Source organism: Panicum virgatum, chromosome 6K, assembly GCF_016808335.1.
Source record: "Panicum virgatum strain AP13 chromosome 6K, P.virgatum_v5, whole genome shotgun sequence".
NCBI lineage: Eukaryota > Viridiplantae > Streptophyta > Magnoliopsida > Poales > Poaceae > Panicum > Panicum virgatum.
This window is the reverse complement of record NC_053141.1, coordinates 8386570-8408857: the sequence shown is the minus strand read 5'-3', so window position 1 is coordinate 8408857 and position 22288 is coordinate 8386570. Positions and strand designations below refer to the sequence as shown.

The 22288-nt window shown below is 49.6% G+C and overlaps 1 protein-coding gene across 4 annotated transcripts; it reads right to left on the bottom strand.

The window, feature by feature from the left end:
* Nucleotides 1–172: 172 nt before the first annotated feature.
* Nucleotides 173–6300, bottom strand: LOC120711566 (disease resistance protein Pik-2-like). Of its 4 annotated transcripts, none has more exons than XM_039997138.1 (5): nt 5900–6299; nt 4977–5807; nt 1026–3039; nt 756–859; nt 173–639 (listed from the first exon to the last, which is right to left on the bottom strand). In XM_039997138.1, exons 2-5 carry the CDS (start codon nt 5783–5785, stop codon nt 498–500), a joined length of 3069 nt encoding a protein of 1022 aa, XP_039853072.1. In that variant the 5' UTR covers nt 5786–5807; nt 5900–6299; the 3' UTR covers nt 173–497. The 4 variants fall into 4 exon arrangements, with proteins under 4 accessions (XP_039853072.1, XP_039853075.1, XP_039853073.1 ...); XM_039997141.1 differs by having other exon boundaries at nt 5376–5807; nt 5900–6277; XM_039997140.1 differs by having other exon boundaries at nt 552–631; nt 5900–6300.
* Between the last annotated feature and the right edge of the window lie 15988 nt (nt 6301–22288).

Below are 22288 nucleotides of genomic sequence, written 5' to 3'. Positions count from 1 at the left end.
GAAAAACAAGCGTGTGGACGGTTGTGTCAGCACAAGGACCAGCGGACGATACATACCAGATATTCTGGAAAAGACGAACAGCATAATGAAGCCCAGCTGTTGCTCCAAGCAGATGAATTAGTTTTGCAACCAATACAAACCGACCGAAAGCAGAGGATTCAGTGCAGCAGCGTGGAGCAGAAATAGAAGTAACCTCTGTTGCGGAACCGTTGAAGAATGCACCTCAACAGCTAAATGTCTTAATTACCAAAAAAAAAAAACACAGCCAAATATCTTCACATGCAAGTTCAAAACTAACAGCACACACGCACAAGGAAAGAAATAATCCAGAGAGATGAACAGAACGGTGACTCTCACTAAATTGTGCAAGTAGTTAACCACCAATGGAGCGTGCAGCATGCCAACAGGAAGCATCATGTCTCTTGCCATCGGGTCTCTTTCCACCGAGACCCGATGCAGGTAGCATCCACAAGGCCACAACAAACTCTTGCGGGGTTCTAGTTGCCCTCTCGTTGCTCCAGTTCCTTCTCTTCATCAGTTTGCTCCTCTCTTTCCTCTTCACAGGTATCTTCTTCCTCTTTATTATCAGTTTCATCCTCTCCTTCCTTTGCACTAGCCTGCTCCTCGTCATCTGTCATCCTGTTTGAAAAATCATAAGAGAAATGAACATGACTATATGAGGGAGAGGAGGTTGATGGGGAAAACGATCTGACAGTGGACGTCTGATTGGCACCCTCAAGTGTGAATTTTGGTACCTCTTGTTCGGTCTATCCATCTGTTCCTGCTCCTCTTCAATTTGCCAAATTTTGAGCCACTCAGTCAATAGACCCCCCGTCCATTGATTCCATTCCCTCAAACACTAGAAGTCAAAACAATATGCAACCAAGAGGGTGTCAGAAGTAAAGGATTACGTAGCTGAATAACCAAGCATTTGCTAATAAATAGAACAAAGAAATATGTGACTGTAGCAGCAACTTAGAGGTTGACGAAGCATCAATGCCGGCAGTTCACGGAAGGGAACTTACACATTCGAACCGTTCACAGTCGTGACAGCGCCATGTTTCGAATCTGATAGTGGGACGGTTGGGATGTGTCATGATGGCACTATTAATGGCGCTTGCAACCCATCTGACAGCGTCATCTTTCTTATCTTCTGTTGGATTGTAGTTCCTGGCACGCATGCAGTTGCCCCGAATTTCAACCTCAACCTTGCTGAGAGCGGAGAGGTGCTGGATGCCCAAATCAGAAGCACCATTCAGGCACTCGCTCTTATGCACACGGAGTGCGAGCTTCACATGCTCAAGCTTTGGCATTGATCCCACTTGAAACTCCAGCGCGGTCCCACAAGAAAAAATATCCAGGTATAAATATTTCAGACATCTGAATCCGTTTCTACCATGGATGGAGATCCTTCCGTTGGTGCCACTGACAGTTACTAGTATGAGAAAAAGTAAACTGGGTATTGCTCCAAGGATCTCCACATCCTCTGGTCTCAAATAGAGGATCCACTGCAGTTTTAGCACCACGATATTCCCAAGCGATGCCATCCAATTTGGCACCTTACAGATGAGGCATTCTTTTAAGCAGAGCTTCTGGAGGCTACAGGGAGCAGTAGGGCGCCATGAATCCAGCGACATTGGGTACTTGTTGTCCACAGAGGACTCCGTGATATATAGATTATAAAGGTTGCATGAAGATAATAAGGTTCTCAAATAACTGTGACAGCCCTGAGCTTGGCGTAGTCCTTCCGAGCCATTGAGTGAATCAAAATTCAATTCAATTTTTAATGTCCTCAGCTTGGTTAGTTTATTGAATTCTTGCAGAGACTTCCCTTGTTCGTAGGATTCGACTCCATACTTTCTCATCTCTTCTAAGCTGTGCATCTGCCCGATCACTCCATCTGGAAATCTACTGTCCCAGGCAGCATATAAATGTGACAGTCGTTGTAGTTTGGTGATAGTGGATGGAAGCTCTTCAATTCTGGTACCTCGTACATCCAGGGTTTGTAGATATTGCAGTTCTCCTATTTTCTCTGGCAGCTTAGTTATTGAACCTGAGGAGAGACGCAAGTACTTGAGATGAAACAAAGTATCAATACTTGCAAGGTGATGGTCTTGTATGCCCCAGCAACCTCCAAGATCCAACACACGAAGAGCAGTGGAAGGCAACAAACTAGTTTTCACGGGCTGCCCAAATATAGTGACTGATCGGACGTGAGAAAACTTCGGGTCTTCCCATATAGTAACATTTTCTCCGGTGTGATTGTTGACGCAAAGCCTACGAACCTTGTAATCCGATGATGTGTATACATGCTCTGCACCATTGGATAGAGTTACAAAATTCTCTTCAGCAGCCTTGCACTTGATATAGTCAAGAATGATGTCATGAACTCGGCATGCCTTTGCCTGACCGTACTTTACATCAACAGGTTGGATCATGCTTCTATTGATGAGATCATTAAAATAACCCTCACCAATTTCATATTTAGTTCGCCCTCCTTCCTCATGAATGAACCCTTCTGCAATCCATCTATGGATCAAAGGTTGCTTCTCTATCTCAAAATCTTCTGGGAACACACTCAAGTACAACAAACAAGTTCTTAGATGACGAGGGATATCAAAGTAACTCATAGATAATATTGTTGTCATCTTCTCTGCACCCGGATTCTTTGCAAGTGCAGAACCGATAGCTCTCAGTACCCTATCCCATTCTGCTTTTGCAAGCTCATTTGTTAACATGCTAGATACAGTAACAATTGCCAATGGTAGACCACCGCATTTTCTTAATATTCTATCCGGAACGTCTTCCAAGTGAGGATAACATGAAGTCTCAGAACCGAATGCTCTTTTGAAAAACAACCTTTTGGAGTCATCAAAACTAAGAGGCTTCATTTCATAAATTTGAGAGGAGCAACATTTTGCAACAGTAACACTACGTGTCGTACTGATTATTCTGCTCCCAAGATCATTATCCGGTAATGCAAGTTTGATAAATTCCCAAGCTTCTGTGTCCCATACATCATCAATTACAACAATGTACCTACAACACAAGATTTTTAACGAAGATGTAATCAGAATTGTATGCATCACAACATCCGTGACCTCAACTATGGCTAGTTGAGGAACTTTTAAGGTTGATGCATGATGGCCGGAAGCCAAAAATGGATATTCTTATAGTAATAAAGATTGACATTCTAGTGCGTGCAATCAAAATATTTTAAATGTTGCCAACAAAATCTTTATGTATTATTCTTATTTTCTATTAATTTGATTAATAGACAAAACTATTGGATATATGCTCAAGAGCCAAATCGGGTTCGACCTACTAATGGGCCAAAATGGACTTTGATCCGTTAGGAATTTAGGGTTTTATATTCACTATAGGCTAGAACCATTGAAGAATAATGTAATGACGTTCATAATAAGATGAGCCTGTTTGAGTCTCCTAGAGTTGTTTGCATGCCACTAATAAGGTTGCCCCTATCCCGTACCCCGTCCTATTTCACAGCTTTCCATCCCGTTTCCATTTAGATGAAAATATGGAACAAATATAGAAATATGGATTGACGGAAACAGGAAATTTCCGCCCGTTTTCATCCATAATGCCACCGCCACCACCCCTGGGGTTAGACAGGCTCATTCTATCACAAAGAGATTTCTTACTAAACCGCATTGCCTCGGCAAAAATAGCCGCATTTCTTTGAAATATAAATCAGAGGGACAAGCAACTCCTGTTGCCAGGGTGATCCACTGCTTTGCCTTGTGCGCCTTATGCACTGCACAAAAGTTGCATGGTGGAAACCCAAGCCTCTACTTTCATCAATCGTCCCTGCATTGTGACTATACGTGAGATGATGCTAGCATAGCTATGTATATATATGATGGCCCAGGTATGCTACGTGTGAATAATGTTGTGGCGTTGTTGCTATTGCGATGGTGCTGACCAATGCGTGGTGTTGGACCAGGCTTCTCCAACTCTTTTTTGTTACACTAAGAATTTAGTGGTAACGATCCATGATACCTTATTTTCATAATTTTCTTGTTGATCAGTAGAAAATATTTCATTTGGCAAGCTTAGTGTTCCCGATGCTCAACAAAAAAAATTTGATGGCACTATTAATACCTTTAGTACCGGTTGGGAATTCCTATTAGTACCGAATTCCCAACTGATACTAAAAGTCTCACCTTTTAGTACCAGGTGCTTTCATAGGTTACGTAATTTTTCATGCGAAATACGTGCGCTTGTGCAGTACATTGGATTCAGACCAAGGATCTCTTGTCTTATGAATATTAGGCTTATCATCACACCTATACAATGAATCTGATTGGAAGATATATGCTTTCGTTTTAAATTAACTCGTGAAGGACCCTTTAGTAGTGGATGTTAACAAAAAAACCAGTACAAAAGGGTCCATATTAGTAATGTTTGGTGTTACTAACCAATACACCAACCTACACTAATTTGAGTATAGTTTTTAGTACTGGGTAGTAACACCAACCAGTACTAATGTGGATCCTTTAGTACAGTTGGTGTTACCAACATGCAGACCCTTTAGTACGGTTGGTGGTACTTTAAACTTTTAAGCTATGACATTGATGGAGTGCATATGGTAACTTTAATAAGTAAATGAAATCGAGGGTGAAGTTTAAGTTTCGAATTCATAGAACAAATATTTGTGACTAATTTGCATATTTTGAAATATCAGTGGTTCCTCCATGAATTTGAAACTAACAGAAAAAGGCAAATAATAATAATAATAATAATAATAATAATAATAATAATAATAATAATAATATCTTGTAGAGACTGAAGTTACTAAATATAACGAAGTAATCATGCATGATGTCTTACTAAAATCAAGAAATAGCCTTTACTATTCTAATAATCCATTCTTTCTAAATGTTGCCAACTTGCCATCAATTCAAGTACCACCAATTTTACTTATTCATACAGCATCGGAAGATCACTAGGCTTACCTTTCACAGTTAAGGTAATTCCTGAGTTTATCAATGAGCTGCTGCACACCATCATCCTGTGTGTAACCAGTGAACCCAACTCCAGTACTAATGTGTATTAGAATCTTCCTCACATCAGGAGTTCGAGAAACCGACACGAAAGCTGAACAGGAGAACTGGCCTTTGATGGTGTCGTAGACTTGCTTTGCAAGAGTAGTCTTACCAAGACCTCCCCGGCCAGCGATTGAGACCACCTTAAGTTTTTTGGATGGCCCATCCATCTCCATGGATAACATGTCAATGATATGCTTCTTGGGGACATCGATGCCCACAAGGTTTTCAATATCCTCATAAAGTGCTGGCAGCCTGGGATCAACGAAAGAAGTGCTAGAGTTGTGTTTTAATTGGGCAAAATCATACCTCTTGTGCCTCTCGGCGGCCTCCTTTACGGATGCCTTGAGTTCTTGGATCTGATTGGCAATATCATGGCGTGCTATCAGTTTCTTCAGCTTGCGGAAGTATTTCTCGAAGACCGTACCCCCATCATGCCCGTGGTCAACACGAGCCATGAAGGCATCGATGCAATCTTCCAAATCATAGGCCAGCTCCCGTAGCTTGTCCCTCCAGAGCCTCACTTCAGTGTTGAGCTTCTCCGGATCCGCATCTGCGAGATCCTCGAGCGTGGCACTCATGGCGCTCAGCTCATCTCTCAAGAACTTGATCTGCTTGCGAACACCCTTGAACTTGACGTACTCTTCTTCCAGCAGCTTGGTAAGCTTGGACAGGAGCGGTTTCATCACCCCCATGGTAACACCTACTACAACCGCCATTTCTGTTCTACCGGCTAGCTACCTGCAAGGTGAGGTACTGAGGTTACGGAGTGTTTGAGCATAAGAGGTGGTTTCGCGGTGGACGCGAGAGCAGAACGAAGGAGCGAGCTTCACCTGGATCGGAGCTGCCGAGAGAGGTGCACCGCTTGGGCGGTTCCTGTGGAGAGAACGCGCAGAAGCCTAGGTTGCCACCCGCCGGACTGGACGCGCCGCGGTGAACGGCCGGCCCCGGGTCCTCGGCGCGGCGGCGAGGAGGACCCGGCGCTCTGGGCCTGGCTTCCGGACTCCGAACGACCCGGATGGCCGGATCCCGCCTCGTTATATATGTGGCCCCCGAGTCCGGCGAGCTGGAGAAGGAGCCGGACGACGGTGAGGACGGAGCCGAGGAGGCCCTGATCCAGCCTCTCCAGCAGCCACCGCGGCGAGATGCGGCCAAGGTCAGGGAGCGGCGGCGACGGAGAGTGGCAATGATTGGCGGCAGCGCGATTCCGTGATGAGTGGCTGCGGGAGCGAGGATGAGCTTTGGGGTGGGGGTAGACCTGGGCAAACGTCGGGTCGGGTCGGGTTCGGGTCGGGTCAAGGTCGGGTCACGGGTCGCATAGGACGGCCCGCGCCCGACCCGTACCTATCACCGGGTCGGGTCGGGTTGGCCCGTGCACCCTGCGCGGGCGTGTCGGGTCGGGTTTTTTTCGGGTTGGGTCGGGTTTTTTGGCCTTTGGGTCGGGTTTTTCGGGTTGGGTCGGGTTTTGGGTCAAAAATCACGGCCCGTGCCCGGCCCGTTGATTGTTGCGGGTCAAAAAATACGGCCCGCGCCCACCCGCCATGTAGCTCGAGTCGGGTCGGGTCGGGTTTTTTTCGGGCGGGTTGGGTCGGGTTGTTCGGGTCGGGTGACCCATGCCCAGGTCTAGGTGGGGGAGCAAATAAAGGTCGCAGTGCGGGGACGTACGGCGGTGGACCGGTGGTCGACGCCGCCCCTGCAACGCGGTGGATGAGCTTTAGGGTGGGGGAGCAAAAAAAGGTCGCGGTGGCAAGTGTGGAGGAAGTATTATAAGCGCTGGCACCGCGTTGCAGCTGTTCCGCATTTGGAACGGAGGAAAAAAGTATAGCCAGGCCAACATCTCGCGACCTGTCATTAGCAAGCTACTCCGTACAATAATGCACTAATACTAATTATGGTACCACTCGTAGTGTAGACCGGATGCTTACTGGCGCGACATTCTTGGGGGCGCTAATTTACGGTCGCCCGTAAATTGGGCTCCGTACGGTCGATTCCGACCGTACTGTCTGGCCCCTTTCTGCATGTTGAGTTGATGTATCCGGTCCCACTATCACATCACGTCATCTCATCTCGTTCTCAGCTGTGGTGAAACAAACTGCCGCGACAAATCAAGATTTCAAAAAAGACGAACTCCCGCATGGAGTATTAAATATTTACAAAACCTAAAAGGAATTTTTTGAGACGAATCTAATGACGGAAATTAATTGATGATTTGCTACAGTGATACTACAGTAACCATCCTCTAATCACGTGTCAAAAGACTCATTAGATTCGTCTCGCGCTTTACACGGGGGTTGTGGAGGTAGTTTTGTAATTAGACTTTATTTGATACTCTAAATTAGTGGTCAAAGGTGCAAAAAAAAATTTCGAAATTTTTTTCAACCTTAACCAAACACGGCTACTAAACTATACTAACTTATACAAATAAAAAATTAACCAAACTTATACAAACAATTTTTAACAAAGTTTTGAGAAGAAAATGAAAGAAAAAAATTTCTGAACAGAAAATTTCGTAAAATTTGGATTAGAATATTTTGAGATCGATAAATTTGGGGTGCAAAATTTTTTCTGCAAGCAAAAATTTAGGAGCCAAAAAAAGTCCATCAAAAGATTCTGAGATAGAAAACTTGGAGAAATATTTTGATACTAAATTTTAGGATAAAAAAAGATGAAAGGCAAAAAAATAAAACACATGAAAATTAGTAAAAAATAAGGGGAAGTGGAGCCGGAGGAGCGTGCGCAGCCCACTAGCCCCACGTGCATCGGCGCGTCGACCGCGGCGAGCGGTCGACCGCAAAACCAGTATTGCGGACATTCTTCGCGTACCGTGACCGGTCACCATTGTTGGGTTCGGTGGGAAAGCTACACCAGATAGTAGATCCAGCTTCTGGTACAGTCTAGTACGCGGAACAATTCATCGGACACGACGACCACGTGTGTCGGCAACCCGGAACGGAATCCGTCGTCCACGTCAGGAGCAGGGGGACCCGATCAAAGCTTCCGAGAGTTCGAGTCGCGTAGATGGATTATCAAAACGAAAACGAATAAAGTGATGGTGGACAGGTCAATCTCACCTCAGAATAAATTTGCTACCGAATATTTTTTCCGCTCTGGTTGATGTGAAGCGTCCCCTCATAAGAGAAGACTTAAATGTGATGCAAAACATCAGTCCCAGGAGGCTGATGTCACATTTATTACATCAGATGGTTCAAAACCGTACAAACCTTGGAGGACACTCAATACAGATAATAATAATAACTAACCAAGCTACGACATAACACCAGACCGCAAACCACATAGGGTCTACCACGGGCTCAGAGTACTGCGACAGCGGAGGCATCTCGACAGGGCCGGTACCACAAGTAAGGTTGGGTGTAGAACGATAACCCTACTCGGCGTCGTCTGGTACGAAGTCTGGGTCTTCTTCTGTAAAAAGTAAGAGTGGGGTGAGTACAAACGTACTCAGCAAGTCCAACCACACCCACGGAGGGGGATTATAACAGAATAATATGCATGGGTAAATCAAGGATACGGTTACGGTTTAGTTTGCAGAAAGACTGTATTTTGTGCAGGGGTTTATTTTACAGAAAACCTTTTAGAAATCAGTTTTTGTAGTAACACGGAATTCAAGTTTTAAACTGCTACCGGACTCCCCGTCCGTCGTAGCACACGGCACAACTGCCGGACACAATTCCAAAACAACTCACACCAGCCCATCCCAACGAAACACTAGTTATGTGACCACACCGAAACTCACCCAATACCGTGGGCACGGACTATTCGAATAGATTCTTAACTCTGCAGAGGTGTGCAACTTTACCCACAAGTAGGATACCACAACTCGAACACCGTCGTGTCGGTGTAGATCCCAACATAGCCATTACCCACCATAGCTAAGCCTGACTAGCCATCACGGGATGCACCAAGGGGTCATTGACCGTTCACTTAGGTATAACCGGGCACAAGTCACTCGGGGCTTATCCCTTTTCCTTAGTCACCCGTTGCTCTCAGCTCTCCTGATGGCTACCACACCAACTAGTGGGATTTATGCTATGCCGTTGCCCATTCAACGGTCGAGTGGTTTGCACGATAGTGGAGTTAGGTGAGATGACACACCAACTCGGTCCTTAGACACGACAAGATGGATATCTCCCTTCTTTGCCCTGCCACACATGCATAAGCACTCCAATCGGCAATTCACACAGAAATGCCGTCCATCCCGTCCTCACTTTCTTTAAAAAACACCACATTTATCCCATCCCACACTCACACATTTTCTTTATAAAATAGTATTATGAATAAAGTCATAAGCGTTCTAATATCGATTAACGTCCAAGCAAAATCAGACATTAATCTAGGTGGTCAAGGAATGGTCATCACAAAACAAGGGGTGGCTATCCAACCGTGTTTTCATGCAAGCAAAACATATGCAATTTTATAAAATAGGCCATTGGGTTGTGTTTATAAAAACTAGGACAGAAACATGCATCAAAGGATGGGATTGAACTTGCCGTCTTCGTAGCCTTCGGGGAGGTCTTGTCCTTCGGGCTCGGGGTCGCGGAACGGGTCCTCGTTCTCCTGCTCACAGCACTGCTCGTCAACGGGTTCTTCTTCGTTCACTCCGTGGTCTTCAGCGCACACAAACAAGCACACAATCAAAACACAGAAAATAAAGATTTGTCGTCGAGCTCGAAACGGGGACACATGACATATAGAGTATAGAGTATTATTTTTGAATGGTTTCTGAATAGTATGGCCAAAACTGAGTTAAGAGAGGCGTGGTAAAATTTTAGGTAGATCCGAAGTTGTTTGGTACATGAAATGATAGGTTTAGTAAAGGTTTGTTGCCGGACAAGGGGGTCGGGGCTTAGTTGTAATTATTCTTGAGGACGTAGGGACCTGGTTGTAATTTCTAGAAATATCTGGACTATTTTGGGAAGGGTTAAGGGCATAATTAGAATTATGTTTATATGTGGAAGGGATTTATTTTGAAATATGGTAAAGGGCAGGGTTTCCTTTGCAAATGGTACAAAAGGTGGGAGGACTCTTAGGAAAAAGGAAAGAAGGCCAGGGGCCTTTGGGCAAAATTGCCCTGCCTTCTTCCTCCTTGCGCTGGGAAACAGGGGAGGGGTGCTCAAGGCGCCGGCGGCCTTGGGCCGGCGGCCCTGGAGCTCGGCGGCGGCCTTAGGAAGGGGGAAAAGGAGCCGGGCGGCACCGGGGACCGATTCCCAGCCGCAACTCGGCCAGGGGCGGTCCAGGGTGACCTGGCCACGGAGGCCGTTGGCCAACGGGCGGCGGAGACCCCGGGCCGGCGTCCCAGAGGCGTGGCGGCGAGCAATAGGGAGGGGAAAAACATCACGGGGCTCCGGGAATCTGTTTAGCCCGCTCACCTTGGTTAGGGATGGCTCAGGGATGGCTCCCCACGGCGTTGGGCGGAGCTTTGGTGACAATGGGGATGGCGGCGTTGCTGGAAGCTTTAGGGAGAAGCTAGGGGACGGTGGAGATGGTGGTGAGCAACGCTGGGGGTGCCTTTTATAGGCGAGCTAGGTCGGTGGAGGGGGAGGCGCGCCGGCGAGCGGCGACACGGGCGCTGTGCAGCACTGGCGGCGCGTCAACGGCGGGGCGCGCTTGCGTGCGGGCGACGAGGTGATGCGACGCCTCGGCGCAGGCATCAACCGTCGCAGGCGGCGCTGTGCGGAGGTCGCCGGTGCTGTGGGTGAGTACGGTGAGCGGGACCGGCGGCGTGGTTCGGTCGGCGCCGCTATGTGGCGTGGGCGCGCGCACGGCTCGGGTCGCGGGGCTGCCTTGCAACGCGTGGGAACAGGGAGGTGATGGTGTGAGCACGCACGGGCGGCGGCGTGGCTCGACTTAGGCGGGCGCGCGTGTGTGCGCGCAGCGGCAGTGCGAGCGGAGGGGGGGGGGGGGCAGCAGCGGCGCGCGCGCGTGCGCGGGGCAGCGGCCGGGAGCGGGGTCGAGCGGGGTAGGGAGCGGCGCTGAGCTGGTGCGCGCGAGCGCGGTCGGGGAGCGCGCGCGAGAGCGGGGTCCCGGGGGCGGGCGTGCGCACGGTCCGAGGAGGAAAGCGTGCTCAGTTGGGGGCATGGTCGGGTGGAGCAGAGGGCGAGGGGGAGGGCGCGGGCCAGGCGCGCGCGGCAGAGAAGAAAGGAAGGAGAGAGAGGGAGAGGGAAGGAGAGGGGAAAAGAAAAGGGAAAAAGAAAATGGGAAAAAGAAAAGAAAAAGGAGGGGAGAGAGAAATAGAGAGAGGAAGAGAGAGGGGCGAGCGCGTCGGCGCCGATCGCGGCCGCGGTCGGCCACGCGTGGCGCCCGGGCGCGCGTGAGCGCGATGCGCGGGTCGGGGGAAAAACAGGGATGGGACAGCGGGAGATTTGGATGTCGGCTCGGTTCCTCGGGGTATCAGGAAATCAGGCGGGAGATGATTCAAGAAGGGGATCGAGCTCAGCGACGAAACAAAATTTTTAGCGCATGATTTATTTTAGTAAATTTTCGGGATGTTACAAACCTACCCCACTTAAAATGAATCTCGTCCTCGAGATTCGACTGATTCCTAAATAGGTGGGGAAATTCCTTCTTCAGAGCATCTTCGCGTTCCCACGTAGCTTCTTTTACCCCGTGTCTGCTCCACTGAACTCTGCAAATTCGTACTTCGGAGTTTCTCATCCTCCTAGTGACGGTGTCTAGAATCTTGACCGGTATTTCCTGATATCGCAGGTCTGGCTGCAAATCTATTGTTTCAACCGGCACATGCTCCACTTCGGGCATCCTCAAACACCTTCTCAACTGCGAGACATGGAATACTGGGTGTATATCCGACATTTCTTCAGGTAGCTCCAGACGGTATGCTACTGCTCCAACTTTCTTCAGAACTCGGTATGGTCCAATATACCGAGGAGCCAATTTTCCTTGTACCTGAAATCTTCGGGTTCCTCGAATGGGTGATACCTTGAGATACACGAAATCTCCTGGGTTGAAACTTATTTCCCGTCTTTTCTTGTCCGCATAGCTCTTCTGTCGGGACTGGGCTGCTTTTAGCTTTTCTCGAATCTCGGCGACTCTTTCCTCTGCTTCCTTGATGAGTGCGGGGCCGACTAGGGCACGTTCTCCAACTTCTGACCATATCAGAGGGGTTCTGCATTTTCTTCCGTAAAGAGCTTCGAACGGTGACATGCCCAAGCTTGCTTGGTATCCGTTGTTGTATGAGAACTCGGCATAAGGTAAGCTTTGTTCCCAATCCTTGCCATAAGTGAGGACACACGCTCTTAGCATATCTTCCATAATCTGATTCACCCTTTCCGTCTGACCATCCGTCTGCGGATGATAAGCGGAACTAAAGTCTAGCTTGGTGCCCATGGCTTTATGCAGACTCTTCCAAAATCTTGAGGTGAACTGGGTCCCTCTATCTGAAACGATTCGGCTGGGCACACCATGCAACTTCACTATGTTTTCCACATAGAGCTTGGCTAGCTTCTCTCCGCCGTAATTGGTTCGTACGGGTATGAAATGAGCTGATTTAGTAAGTCGATCCACTATTACCCATATGGAGTCATGTCCTTTCTGGGTTCTGGGCAAGCCCACTACAAAATCCATTCCTACTTCATCCCATTTCCAAACCGGAATGGGTAGGGGTTGCAACAATCCTGCCGGCTTCTGGTGTTCAGCTTTGATTCTCTGGCAAGTATCGCAATGGGCGACGAATCGTGCAATATCTGCCTTCATCCCATTCCACCAATATTTCTGTTTTAAGTCCATATACATTTTGGTGGATCCTGGGTGGATGGAGTAGGCCGAGTTATGGGCTTCGTCCATGATTATCTGTTTGAAGTCTCCCTTCTGGGGTACACAAATTCTGTCTTTATGCCACAACGTCCCCTTATTATCCACTCGAAAGTCTGGTGCTTATTTTCTCCGGTTTGCCTCCGGATTTCCATCAGTCCCTTGTCCGATTTTTGGGCTTTCCTGATTCTTTCTTCTAGAGTGGATTGAACGTTCAGCACTTGGCTGGAACCTCGAGGGACAATGTGCACATTTAATCGTGCCATTTCCTCTTGTAAATGGTCATCCTTGGGCCCGTAGGATTTCCGACTTAGGGCATTAGCTACTACGTTTGCTTTTCCCGGGTGGTAATGGATTTCCAAATTATAATCTTTGACTAATTCCAGCCACCTTCTCTGTCTCAAGTTCAAGTCCGGCTGGGTGAAGATATACTTCAGACTTTTATGGTCGGTGAAGATTTCGCATTTATTTCCAATCAAATAATGCCTCCAAATTTTAAGTGCGTGCACTACGGCTGCAAGCTCTAAATCATGGGTCGGGTAGTTTTGCTCATGGGTCCTGAGCTGACGGGAAGCATATGCAACGACTTTCCCATCTTGCATCAATACACAACCCAATCCTTGTCGGGACGCATCACAATAGATGACAAAATCCCGATGAATATCCGGCAGGGTTAGCACTGGGGCTGTCGTCAATTTTCGCTTCAACTCCTGGAAGCTCCTTTCACACGACTCCGTCCAGTTGAACCTCTTTTCTTTCTTGAGCAGCTATGTCATGGGCCGGGCTATCTTAGAAAATCCCTCAATGAATCTCCGATAATACCCAGCTAGTCCGAGAAAACTTCTGACCTCACTGACATTAGTTGGTTGCTGCCAGTTGGATACTGCTTCGACCTTCTCGGGGTCTATTGCCACTCCTTCTGCGGTCAAAATATGACCAAGGAAAGCTACTTTCTCCAGCCAGAACTCACACTTGCTGAATTTGGAGTATAGCCTATGCACTCTCAGTTTCTCCAAAACTACCCTCAGGTGCTGTTCGTGCTCCTGAATACTCTTCGAGTAAATAAGTATGTTGTCAATGAAGACTACGACAAACTTATCTAGCTCGTCCATAAATACTTTGTTCATGAGGTTCATGAAATAGGCAGGTGCATTTGTCAGTCCAAAAGACATCACTGTAAATTCAAACTGACCATACCGGGTGACAAAAGCTGTTTTCGGGATGTCGCTCTCCCTGATCTTGAGCTGAAAATAACTGGACCTCAGGTCAATCTTGGAAAAGTACCTAGCTCCTTTTAACTGGTCAAAAAGATCATCGATCCTAGGGAGGGGGTACTTGTTTTTGATAGTGACTTCGTTTAGTGCCCGGTAGTCTACACATAGCCTCATACTTCCGTCCTTCTTCTTGACGAATAGAACTGGGGCTCCCCAAGGTGACGAACTTGGCCTGATGAAGCCAATCCGCTGTAACTCCTCTAGTTGTTTCTTTAACTCCGCCAACTCAGAGGCTGCCATCCTATAAGGTCTCTTGGCTATGGGGGCAGTTCCAGGAACAAGATCAATGACAAATTCTACGTCCCTATCTGGTGGCATACTGGGAAGTTCTTCGGGAAAGACATCGGGGTACTCATTCACTATAGGGACTTCTTCCAAGGTCTTGGTTTCCATACTGAATACCATCGGGTTTTCTCCGCTTTCCCAGGTATGACAGGTCACTCGGACTCCCTCTGGGTTTGTTAGATGTACTACCTTATCCGTACAACCTATGAGGCCATTGTGTTTGCTCAGCCAATCCATTCCAAGGATCACATCTATCCCTTCTGACTTAAGTACTACTAGATCTGCTAGAAACTCTACCCCACTTAAATTGATCCTTACCCGTAGACAACCCAGTTGACACCTGATGTCTCCTCCGGGCGTCCGGGTTAATAGGGGTGTTTTTAGTAGTACTGTAGGTATTTTATGTTTCTCCACAAAACTTGAGGATATGAATGAGTGTGATGCTCCAGAATCAAACAGTACTGTTGCAAGAGTTGAGCTGACTAGGTACTCACCGAGTACAACGCCCTGAGCTCCTTGAGCTTCCTGTGCGTCGATGTGGTTGACGCGGGCTCGTCCAAAAGACTGCTGGGGTTGCCTCTGCTGGTTGTTGTTGTTGTTGCTGTTGCCGCGGAGGGGCACTCGGTTGGCACCGGTCAGAACTGGCTTAGGTCCGTTCACTGTGTTGGAGAAAGCTGATGTAGCTGGCTTGTTCTTGGCATAAGGGCAGTCGGCGATGAAATGACCCGTCTCCCGATAGTTGAAGCAGGCCCTCACATTGCTATTGTTGTTGGTGACCTGGCTTGCATTACTCTGAGGGGCTCTCATGGTGTTCTGGCTTCTAAGCTGGGTGTTAGGGGCCCGTGGTCCTGTCACTTGAGACTGAGTTCTGTACTGCATTGGGGCTTGGGTCCTTGGTGTGTTGTAGCTGAAGCTTCTGGGCTTCTGGAAACGATCCTGTTGGCGTGACTTGCTCTCCAGGAACTTGCGCTTGTTATCCTTCCTTTCATCAATCTTGGCCCTCTCCGTGAGGATTGCCTTGTTCATCAAGGTGTTGAAGTCAGGATAGATCTGAGGGGTAAGCAGGGTCCTGAGTTTTGGGTTTAGTCCCTTTTTGAACATATCCTGCTTTTTCTCGTCGTCGTTCACTTCTTCGGGTGCATAGCGAGCCAGCTCTATAAATTGGTGGGTATACTCTTCCACCGACATACTTCCCTGCTGAAGTGCGCGGAACTCGTCTGCCTTGCGCTTCATGGTGGCCGAGGGGATGTGATAACGGCGGAACTCCCTCACGAATTCATTCCAGGTAATGGTGGTGGCATCCCTGGCAGCAGCGCAGTAATTCTCCCACCAGGCTAAGGCAGTCCCGGTGAGTTGATGTGCTGCCAGGAGGACTTTATATCGATCCTGGCACCCAAACGGCTCGAACTTCCTCTGGATCACGCGGAGCCAATCATCTGTGTCCAAGGGGTTGCTAGATCCGGCAAAAGTAGGTGGCTTGGCCCTCAGAAAAGCTGTCAGCTTGTCATTAAAGGTCTGCTCTCGTGGCTGCCTGTTCACTAGAGCATTGGCTAGTGTCTCCAGTATGAGAGTCTGGTTATGGATTACTTGTGCCAGGTCCACGAAGGGTGGTGGTGGTGGTGGCAGCTGTGCACCAAGATTTTCTCCTCTGTCCTGACTCACTTCTTGTTCTTCCTGAGGATGGTTTTGTCCGTCGGGGTGTACTCCTGCATCAGCGGCTGCAGGGTCCCTGACGCGGGAGGCCCTCGTGATGCTCCGGGAAACCATCTGCAGATCGAGTGGATTGGGACTAAGATTAGGTGATGTTTAAGTTGCTTAATTTGTATTTTTGAAAAGGCAGTATCTTTCTACTGCCGAAAAGCACACAAGCACACAACAAACCAAGCAACAAGCACAACAACTTTACTACTGCAAGGGGGGGGGGGTACAGCACAGGGCAAGGCCAAACGCGTACTACACATTCGGGTACACAACTTCAAAAGAAAAGGGGGCACAGATCTTCTTCGGACCACACGGCTTCATCCCTTGACGGGCGCTCGCGTTTCAGGCAGACTTATTGGCTTGAGTGGGTTCCTCCCTCGGAAAGGAACTCACGTCCTCCGGGGAAACGAGTGGTCCTGGTTCGCCGTCCTCCAGTTCTCCGTTTTCCCGGGGTTGTGTCGGGGCTTCTCTGGCGGCGGCCGTAGACCCTCCAGGATTCTCGGGGGGGGGGGGGGGGGCTAGTGGGTTTCCAACGAGTGGTCCCCATCCTAAGACGGGCGTCCCGAGCAGAACAAGGTCTTCTCCTATTGCCGGGACTGGGGTTCCACTACTAGCCCATTCTTGCATACGCCGGTCTCGGGCTTGCCTGAGGCTCTCTTGAGCAACTGCTTCACTGCTGACCGCTGCTGCGGCTCTTGCCTCGGCTTGGACTGCTCGGATCTGCTGCAATCTTAGTGCGAGCTCTGCTTGCTCAGCTCGATGGGTCTGTTCCCTCAGCAAGTTGGCTTGCTCGTCAAAGAGCTGATCCAAGGAGGCTAGGTAGGTAGCTACTTGGTACAGGAGGACTTCTTCATGGCGGCGCCGTTCCAGGCTTCTCATTCGAGCTTCCCAAACTGGAGTTCTGATGGCTGGTGGAAAGAACCTCATTGGTGTGGGGGTGAGGTGTCTTTCGAAAATCCGGCACAGGTAACGAAGTGCTTTCCTGACGGCTAGGGGATAGGTGTCCTGGTGCCTAAACCCTGTAGCGGTCACTCGCCATGACAGGATGTCAGGGTAGCGGTCACTTCTGGCGACGACTAGGATCACCCTACAGCGGAGAGTGCCATGATGCTCGTACTCTCTGCTGTAGTACCTTGGGCGTTCCGTGACTCCAAGGCTTTCCAGGGCGTTGATCAAGAGGCTGGGGAAACCAGGTGCAGCTTGGCAGTCGCCCTGGGTCCATCCTTCCTCAGCCATCTGAAAACAAAGATATGGTGAAAAACTTGCACAATTATTTGAGGTACACAAAGGGGTAGATGATTTTTATTTATGGCATCATGGGGGGGTACAACTTCATGGGTACATGATTATTATTAGAGCAAAGGTTCTAGCTTGGAGACAACTCCTATCATGGAGACTCTTCCTCGATCCTAAGAGGGCGCTTCTTTAGTGGGAGATACTGATCCATCATGTCATCCTCGGTCTGAGTTCCTTTATCCCAGTGGGTTTCTTCAGGTTCTTCTTCTTCAGTTTGAGTTCCAACATCCCAATGGGTTTCCATGGGCTCTTCCTCTTCGGCCTGAATGCCTACATCCCATTGAGCCTCTTCGGGTTCTTCTTCTTCGTCTTCTTCTATCCATCCACCTATTCCCCAGCGGGCCTCGTACTTCCGCATCCGAGCTTGGAGAGCGGCTAGCGAATCCTCGGCGCGTGTGGCTCTTGCCCGCTGTTCTTCCAGTTCTTCCTCTTTTTCATCCATTTGGACTTGGAGGGCGGCTAGGGAATACTCGGCATGTACGGTCCTCGACCGTTGTTCATCCAGCTCCTGGGTTGCCTTTTCTGCTCTGTGGACTTGCTGCTTCAGTTGTGCTGCTTGCTCGCGATAGAGCTCATCCAGGCCGGTGAGATAGATAGATAGGTGAGAGACCGTGTCTTCTAGGTCTTCTTCTTCTCTTCCAAGTCCTCTCATCCTAGCAATACATGTGCGTCCTCTTCCTTCAGTCGGCGGAAAAAATCCCATAGGAGTCCACTGGAGGTGATGCCTGTAGATCACACGTAGACGTCGTAGAGCTTTGCGGGCGGCTTTTCGATAAGTGTCCGGGAACCGGAATCCAGTGGTGGAGATGAACCAAGGTTCCACATCAGGGTAGCGGGTGCTCCTTGCTATGAAGATCATCAGGTCACACCGAAGAGTGCCCTTGGAGTCGTACTCTCGATAAAGAAACTCTGGCGGATCCACAACTCCAATGCGTTCCAGGCTGAGTATTAATAACTTAGGAAGGCCGGGCTCTGCGAAACAGATTCCGCCGATCCATCCATCGTCAGCCATCTGGAACAGGGCAAGAACCAAAGGTAAGAGTTTGTGTGAGGAAAGGATTAAGGATAGAAAAGTCCTAAGGTGATAGGTCCTGAAAACGGGTTTCGCTCCTAGGGTCACGTCCTACGGCCAACCTACGGCTCTGATACCACCTAAAGCGTCCCCTCATAATAGAAGACTTAAATGTGATGCAAAACATCAGTCCCAGGAGGCTGATGCCACATTTATTACATCAGATAGTTCAAAACCGTACAAACCTTGGAGGACACTCGATACAGATAATAATAATAACTAACCAAGCTACGACATAACACCAGACCGCAAACCACATAGGGTCTACCACGGGCTCAGAGTACTGCGACAGCGGAGGCATCTCGACAGGGCCGGTACCACAAGCAAGGTTGGGTGTAGAATGATAACCCTACTCGGCGTCGTCTGGTACGAAGTCTGGGTCTTCTTCTGTAAAAAGTAAGAGTGGGGTGAGTACAAACGTACTCAGCAAGTCTAACCACACCCACGGAGGGGGATTATAACAGAATAATATGCATGGGTAAATCAAGGATACGGTTACGGTTTAGTTTGCAGAAAGACTGTATTTTGTGCAGGGGTTTATTTTACAGAAAACCTTTTAGAAATCAGTTTTTGTAGTAACACGGAATTCAAGTTTTAAACTGCTACCGGACTCCCCGTCTGTCGTAGCACACGGCACAACTGCCGGACACAATTCCAAAACAACTCACACCAGCCCATCCCAATGAAACACTAGTTATGTGACCACACCGTAACTCACCCAATACCGTGGGCACGGACTATTCGAATAGATTCTTAACTCTGCAGAGGTGTGCAACTTTACCCACAAGTAGGATACCACAACTCGAACACCGTCGTGTCGGTGTAGATCCCAACATAGCCATTACCCACCATAGCTAAGCCTGACTAGCCATCACGGGATGCACCAAGGGGTCATTGACCGTTCACTTAGGTATAACCGGGCACAAGTCACTCGGGGCTTATCCCTTTTCCTTAGTCACCCGTTGCTCTCAGCTCTCCTGATGGCTACCACACCAACTAGTGGGATTTATGCTACGCCGTTGCCCATTCAACGGTCGAGTGGTTTGCACGATAGTGGAGTTAGGTGAGATGACACACCAACTCGGTCCTTAGACACGACAAGATGGATATCTCCCTTCTTTGCCCTGCCACACAGGCATAAGCACACCAATCGGCAATTCACACAGAAATGCCGTCCATCCTGTCCTCACTTTCTTTACAAAAACACCACATTTATCCCATCCCACACGCACACATTTTCTTTATAAAATAGTATTATGAATAAAGTCATAAGCGTTCTAATATCGATTAACGTCCAAGCAAAATCAGACATTAATCTAGGTGGTCAAGGAATGGTCATCACAAAACAAGGGGTGGCTATCCAACCGTGTTTTCATGCAAGCAAAACATATGCAATTTTATAAAATAGGCCATTGGGTTGTGTTTATAAAAACTAGGACAGAAACATGCATCAAAGGATGGGATTGAACTTGCCGTCTTCGTAGCCTTCGGGGAGGTCTTGTCCTTCGGGCTCGGGGTCGCGGAACGGGTCCTCGTTCTCCTGCTCACAGCACTGCTCGTCAACGGGTTCTCCTTCGTTCACTCCGTGGTCTTCAGCGCACACAAACAAGCACACAATCAAAACACAGAAAATAAAGATTTGTCGTCGAGCTCGAAACGGGGACACATGACATATAGAGTATAGAGTATTATTTTTGAATGGTTTCTGAATGATATGGCCAAAACTGAGTTAAGAGAGGCGTGGTAAAATTTTAGGTAGATCCGAAGTTGTTTGGTACATGAAATGATAGGTTTAGTAAAGGTTTGTTGCCGGACAAGGGGGTCGGGGCTTAGTTGTAATTATTCTTGAGGAGGTAGGGACCTGGTTGTAATTTCTAGAAATATCTGGACTATTTTGGGAAGGGTTAAGGGCATAATTAGAATTACGTTTATATGTGGAAGGGATTTATTTTGAAATATGGTAAAGGGCAGGGTTTCCTTTGCAAATGGTACAAAAGGTGGGAGGACTCTTAGGAAAAAGGAAAGAAGGCCAGGGGCCTTTGGGCAAAATTGCCCTGCCTTTTTCATCCTTGCGCTGGGAAACAGGGGAGGGGTGCTCAGGGCGCCGGCGGCCTTGGGCCGGCGGCCCTGGAGCTCGGCGGCGGCCTCAGGAAGGGGGAAAAGGAGCCGGGCGGCGCCGGGAACCGATTCCCAGCCGCAGCTCGGCCAGGGGCGGTCCAGGGTGACCTGGCCACGGAGGCCGTCGGCCAACGGGCGGCGGAGACCCCGGGCCGGCGTCCCAGAGGCGTGGCGGCGAGCAATAGGGAGGGGAAAAACATCACGGGGCTCCGGGAATCCGTTTAGCCCGCTCACCTTGGTTAGGGATGGCTCAGGGATGGCTCCCCACGGCGTTGGGCGGAGCTTTGGTGACAATGGGGATGGCGGCGGTGCTGGAAGCTTTAGGGAGAAGCTAGGGGGCGGCGGAGATGGTGGTGAGCAACGCTGGGGTGCCTTTTATAGGCGAGCTAGGTCGGTGGAGGGGGAGGCGAGCGGCGACACGGGCGCTGTGCAGCACTGGCGGCGCGTCAACGGCGGGGCGCGCTTGCGTGCGGGCGACGAGGTGATGCGACGCCTCGGCGCAGGCATCAACCGTCGCAGGCGGCGCTGTGCGGAGGTCGCCGGTGCTGTGGGTGAGTACGGCGAGCGGGACCGGCGGCGTGGTTCGGTCGGCGCCGCGGTGTGGCGTGGGCGAGCGCACGGCTCGGGTCGCGGGGCTGCCTTGCAACGTGTGGGAACAGGGAGGTGATGGTGTGAGCACGCACGGGCGGCGGCGTGGCTCGACTCTGGCGGGCGCGCGTGTGTGCGCGCAGCGGCAGTGTGAGCGGAGGGGGGGGGGCAGCAGCGGTGCGCACGCGCGTGCGCGGGGCAGCGGCCGGGAGCGGGGTCGAGCGGGGCAGGGAGCGGCGCTGAGCTGGTGCGCGCGAGCGCGGTCGGGGAGCGCGCGCGAGAGCGGGGTCCCGGGGGCGTGCGTGCGCACGGTCCGAGGAGGAAAGCGTGCTCGGTTGGGGGCATGGTCGGGTGGAGCAGAGGGCGAGGGGGAGGGCACGGGCCAGGCGCGCGCGGCAGAGAAGAAAGGAAGGAGAGAGAGGGAGAGGGAAGGAGAGGGGAAAAGAAAAGGGAAAAAGAAAATGGGAAAAAGAAAAGAAAAAGGAGGGGAGAGAGAAATAGAGAGAGGAAGAGAGAGGGGCGAGCGCGTCGGCGTCGATCGCGGCCGCGGTCGGCCACGCGTGGTGCCCGGGCGCGCGTGAGCGCGATGCGCGGGTCGGGGGAAAAACAGGGATGGGACAGCGGGAGATTTGGATGTCGGCTCGGTTCCTCGGGGTATCAGGAAATCAGGCGGGAGATGATTCAAGAAGGGGATCGAGCTCAACGACGAAACAAAATTTTTAGCGCATGATTTATTTTAGTAAATTTTCGGGATGTTACATGATTCCAAGCTTTCCTTACGTGAAAAAGAACTAGTCCTTCCGGCCCATCTCTACTGAGATCTTTTTACAAAGTCGGATTAACCAGGTGCTTTACTTTCAGAAGGGAAAAGTTTAACCCGGTGCTTTACTTTTCTGCCGCTTACACGTCCCGTTACGCCTTCCGGACATCCGCTTTGCTGCTCGCTGTAAGTTTGGCTGCGCTTTACCTCCCGGAGCCTCCCTCTCTTTTTATCTCGTTGAAACTGACGAAAAAAAAGCTCTCCGGAGTCCGGAGTTCATACACCCTCCGCTCCAGCTTTTCAGTTTTCCCACACTTCCAGTCGGCGCTTGGCGCCGGTACAA

What these genes read in the sequence shown, in the direction of transcription:
- LOC120711566 (XM_039997138.1), bottom strand. Translation starts at nt 5,785, where the DNA reads ATGGCGGTTGTAGTAGGTGTTACCATGGGGGTGATGAAACCGCTCCTG. An exon ending in AATTACCTTAACTGTGAAAG is followed by an intron (nt 3,040 to 4,976) that starts GTAAGCCTAGTG and finishes CTTGTGTTGTAG; the next exon opens with GTACATTGTTGTAATTGATG. An exon ending in ATGGATAGACCGAACAAGAG is followed by an intron (nt 640 to 755) that starts GTACCAAAATTC and finishes TTTTTCAAACAG; the next exon opens with GATGACAGATGACGAGGAGC.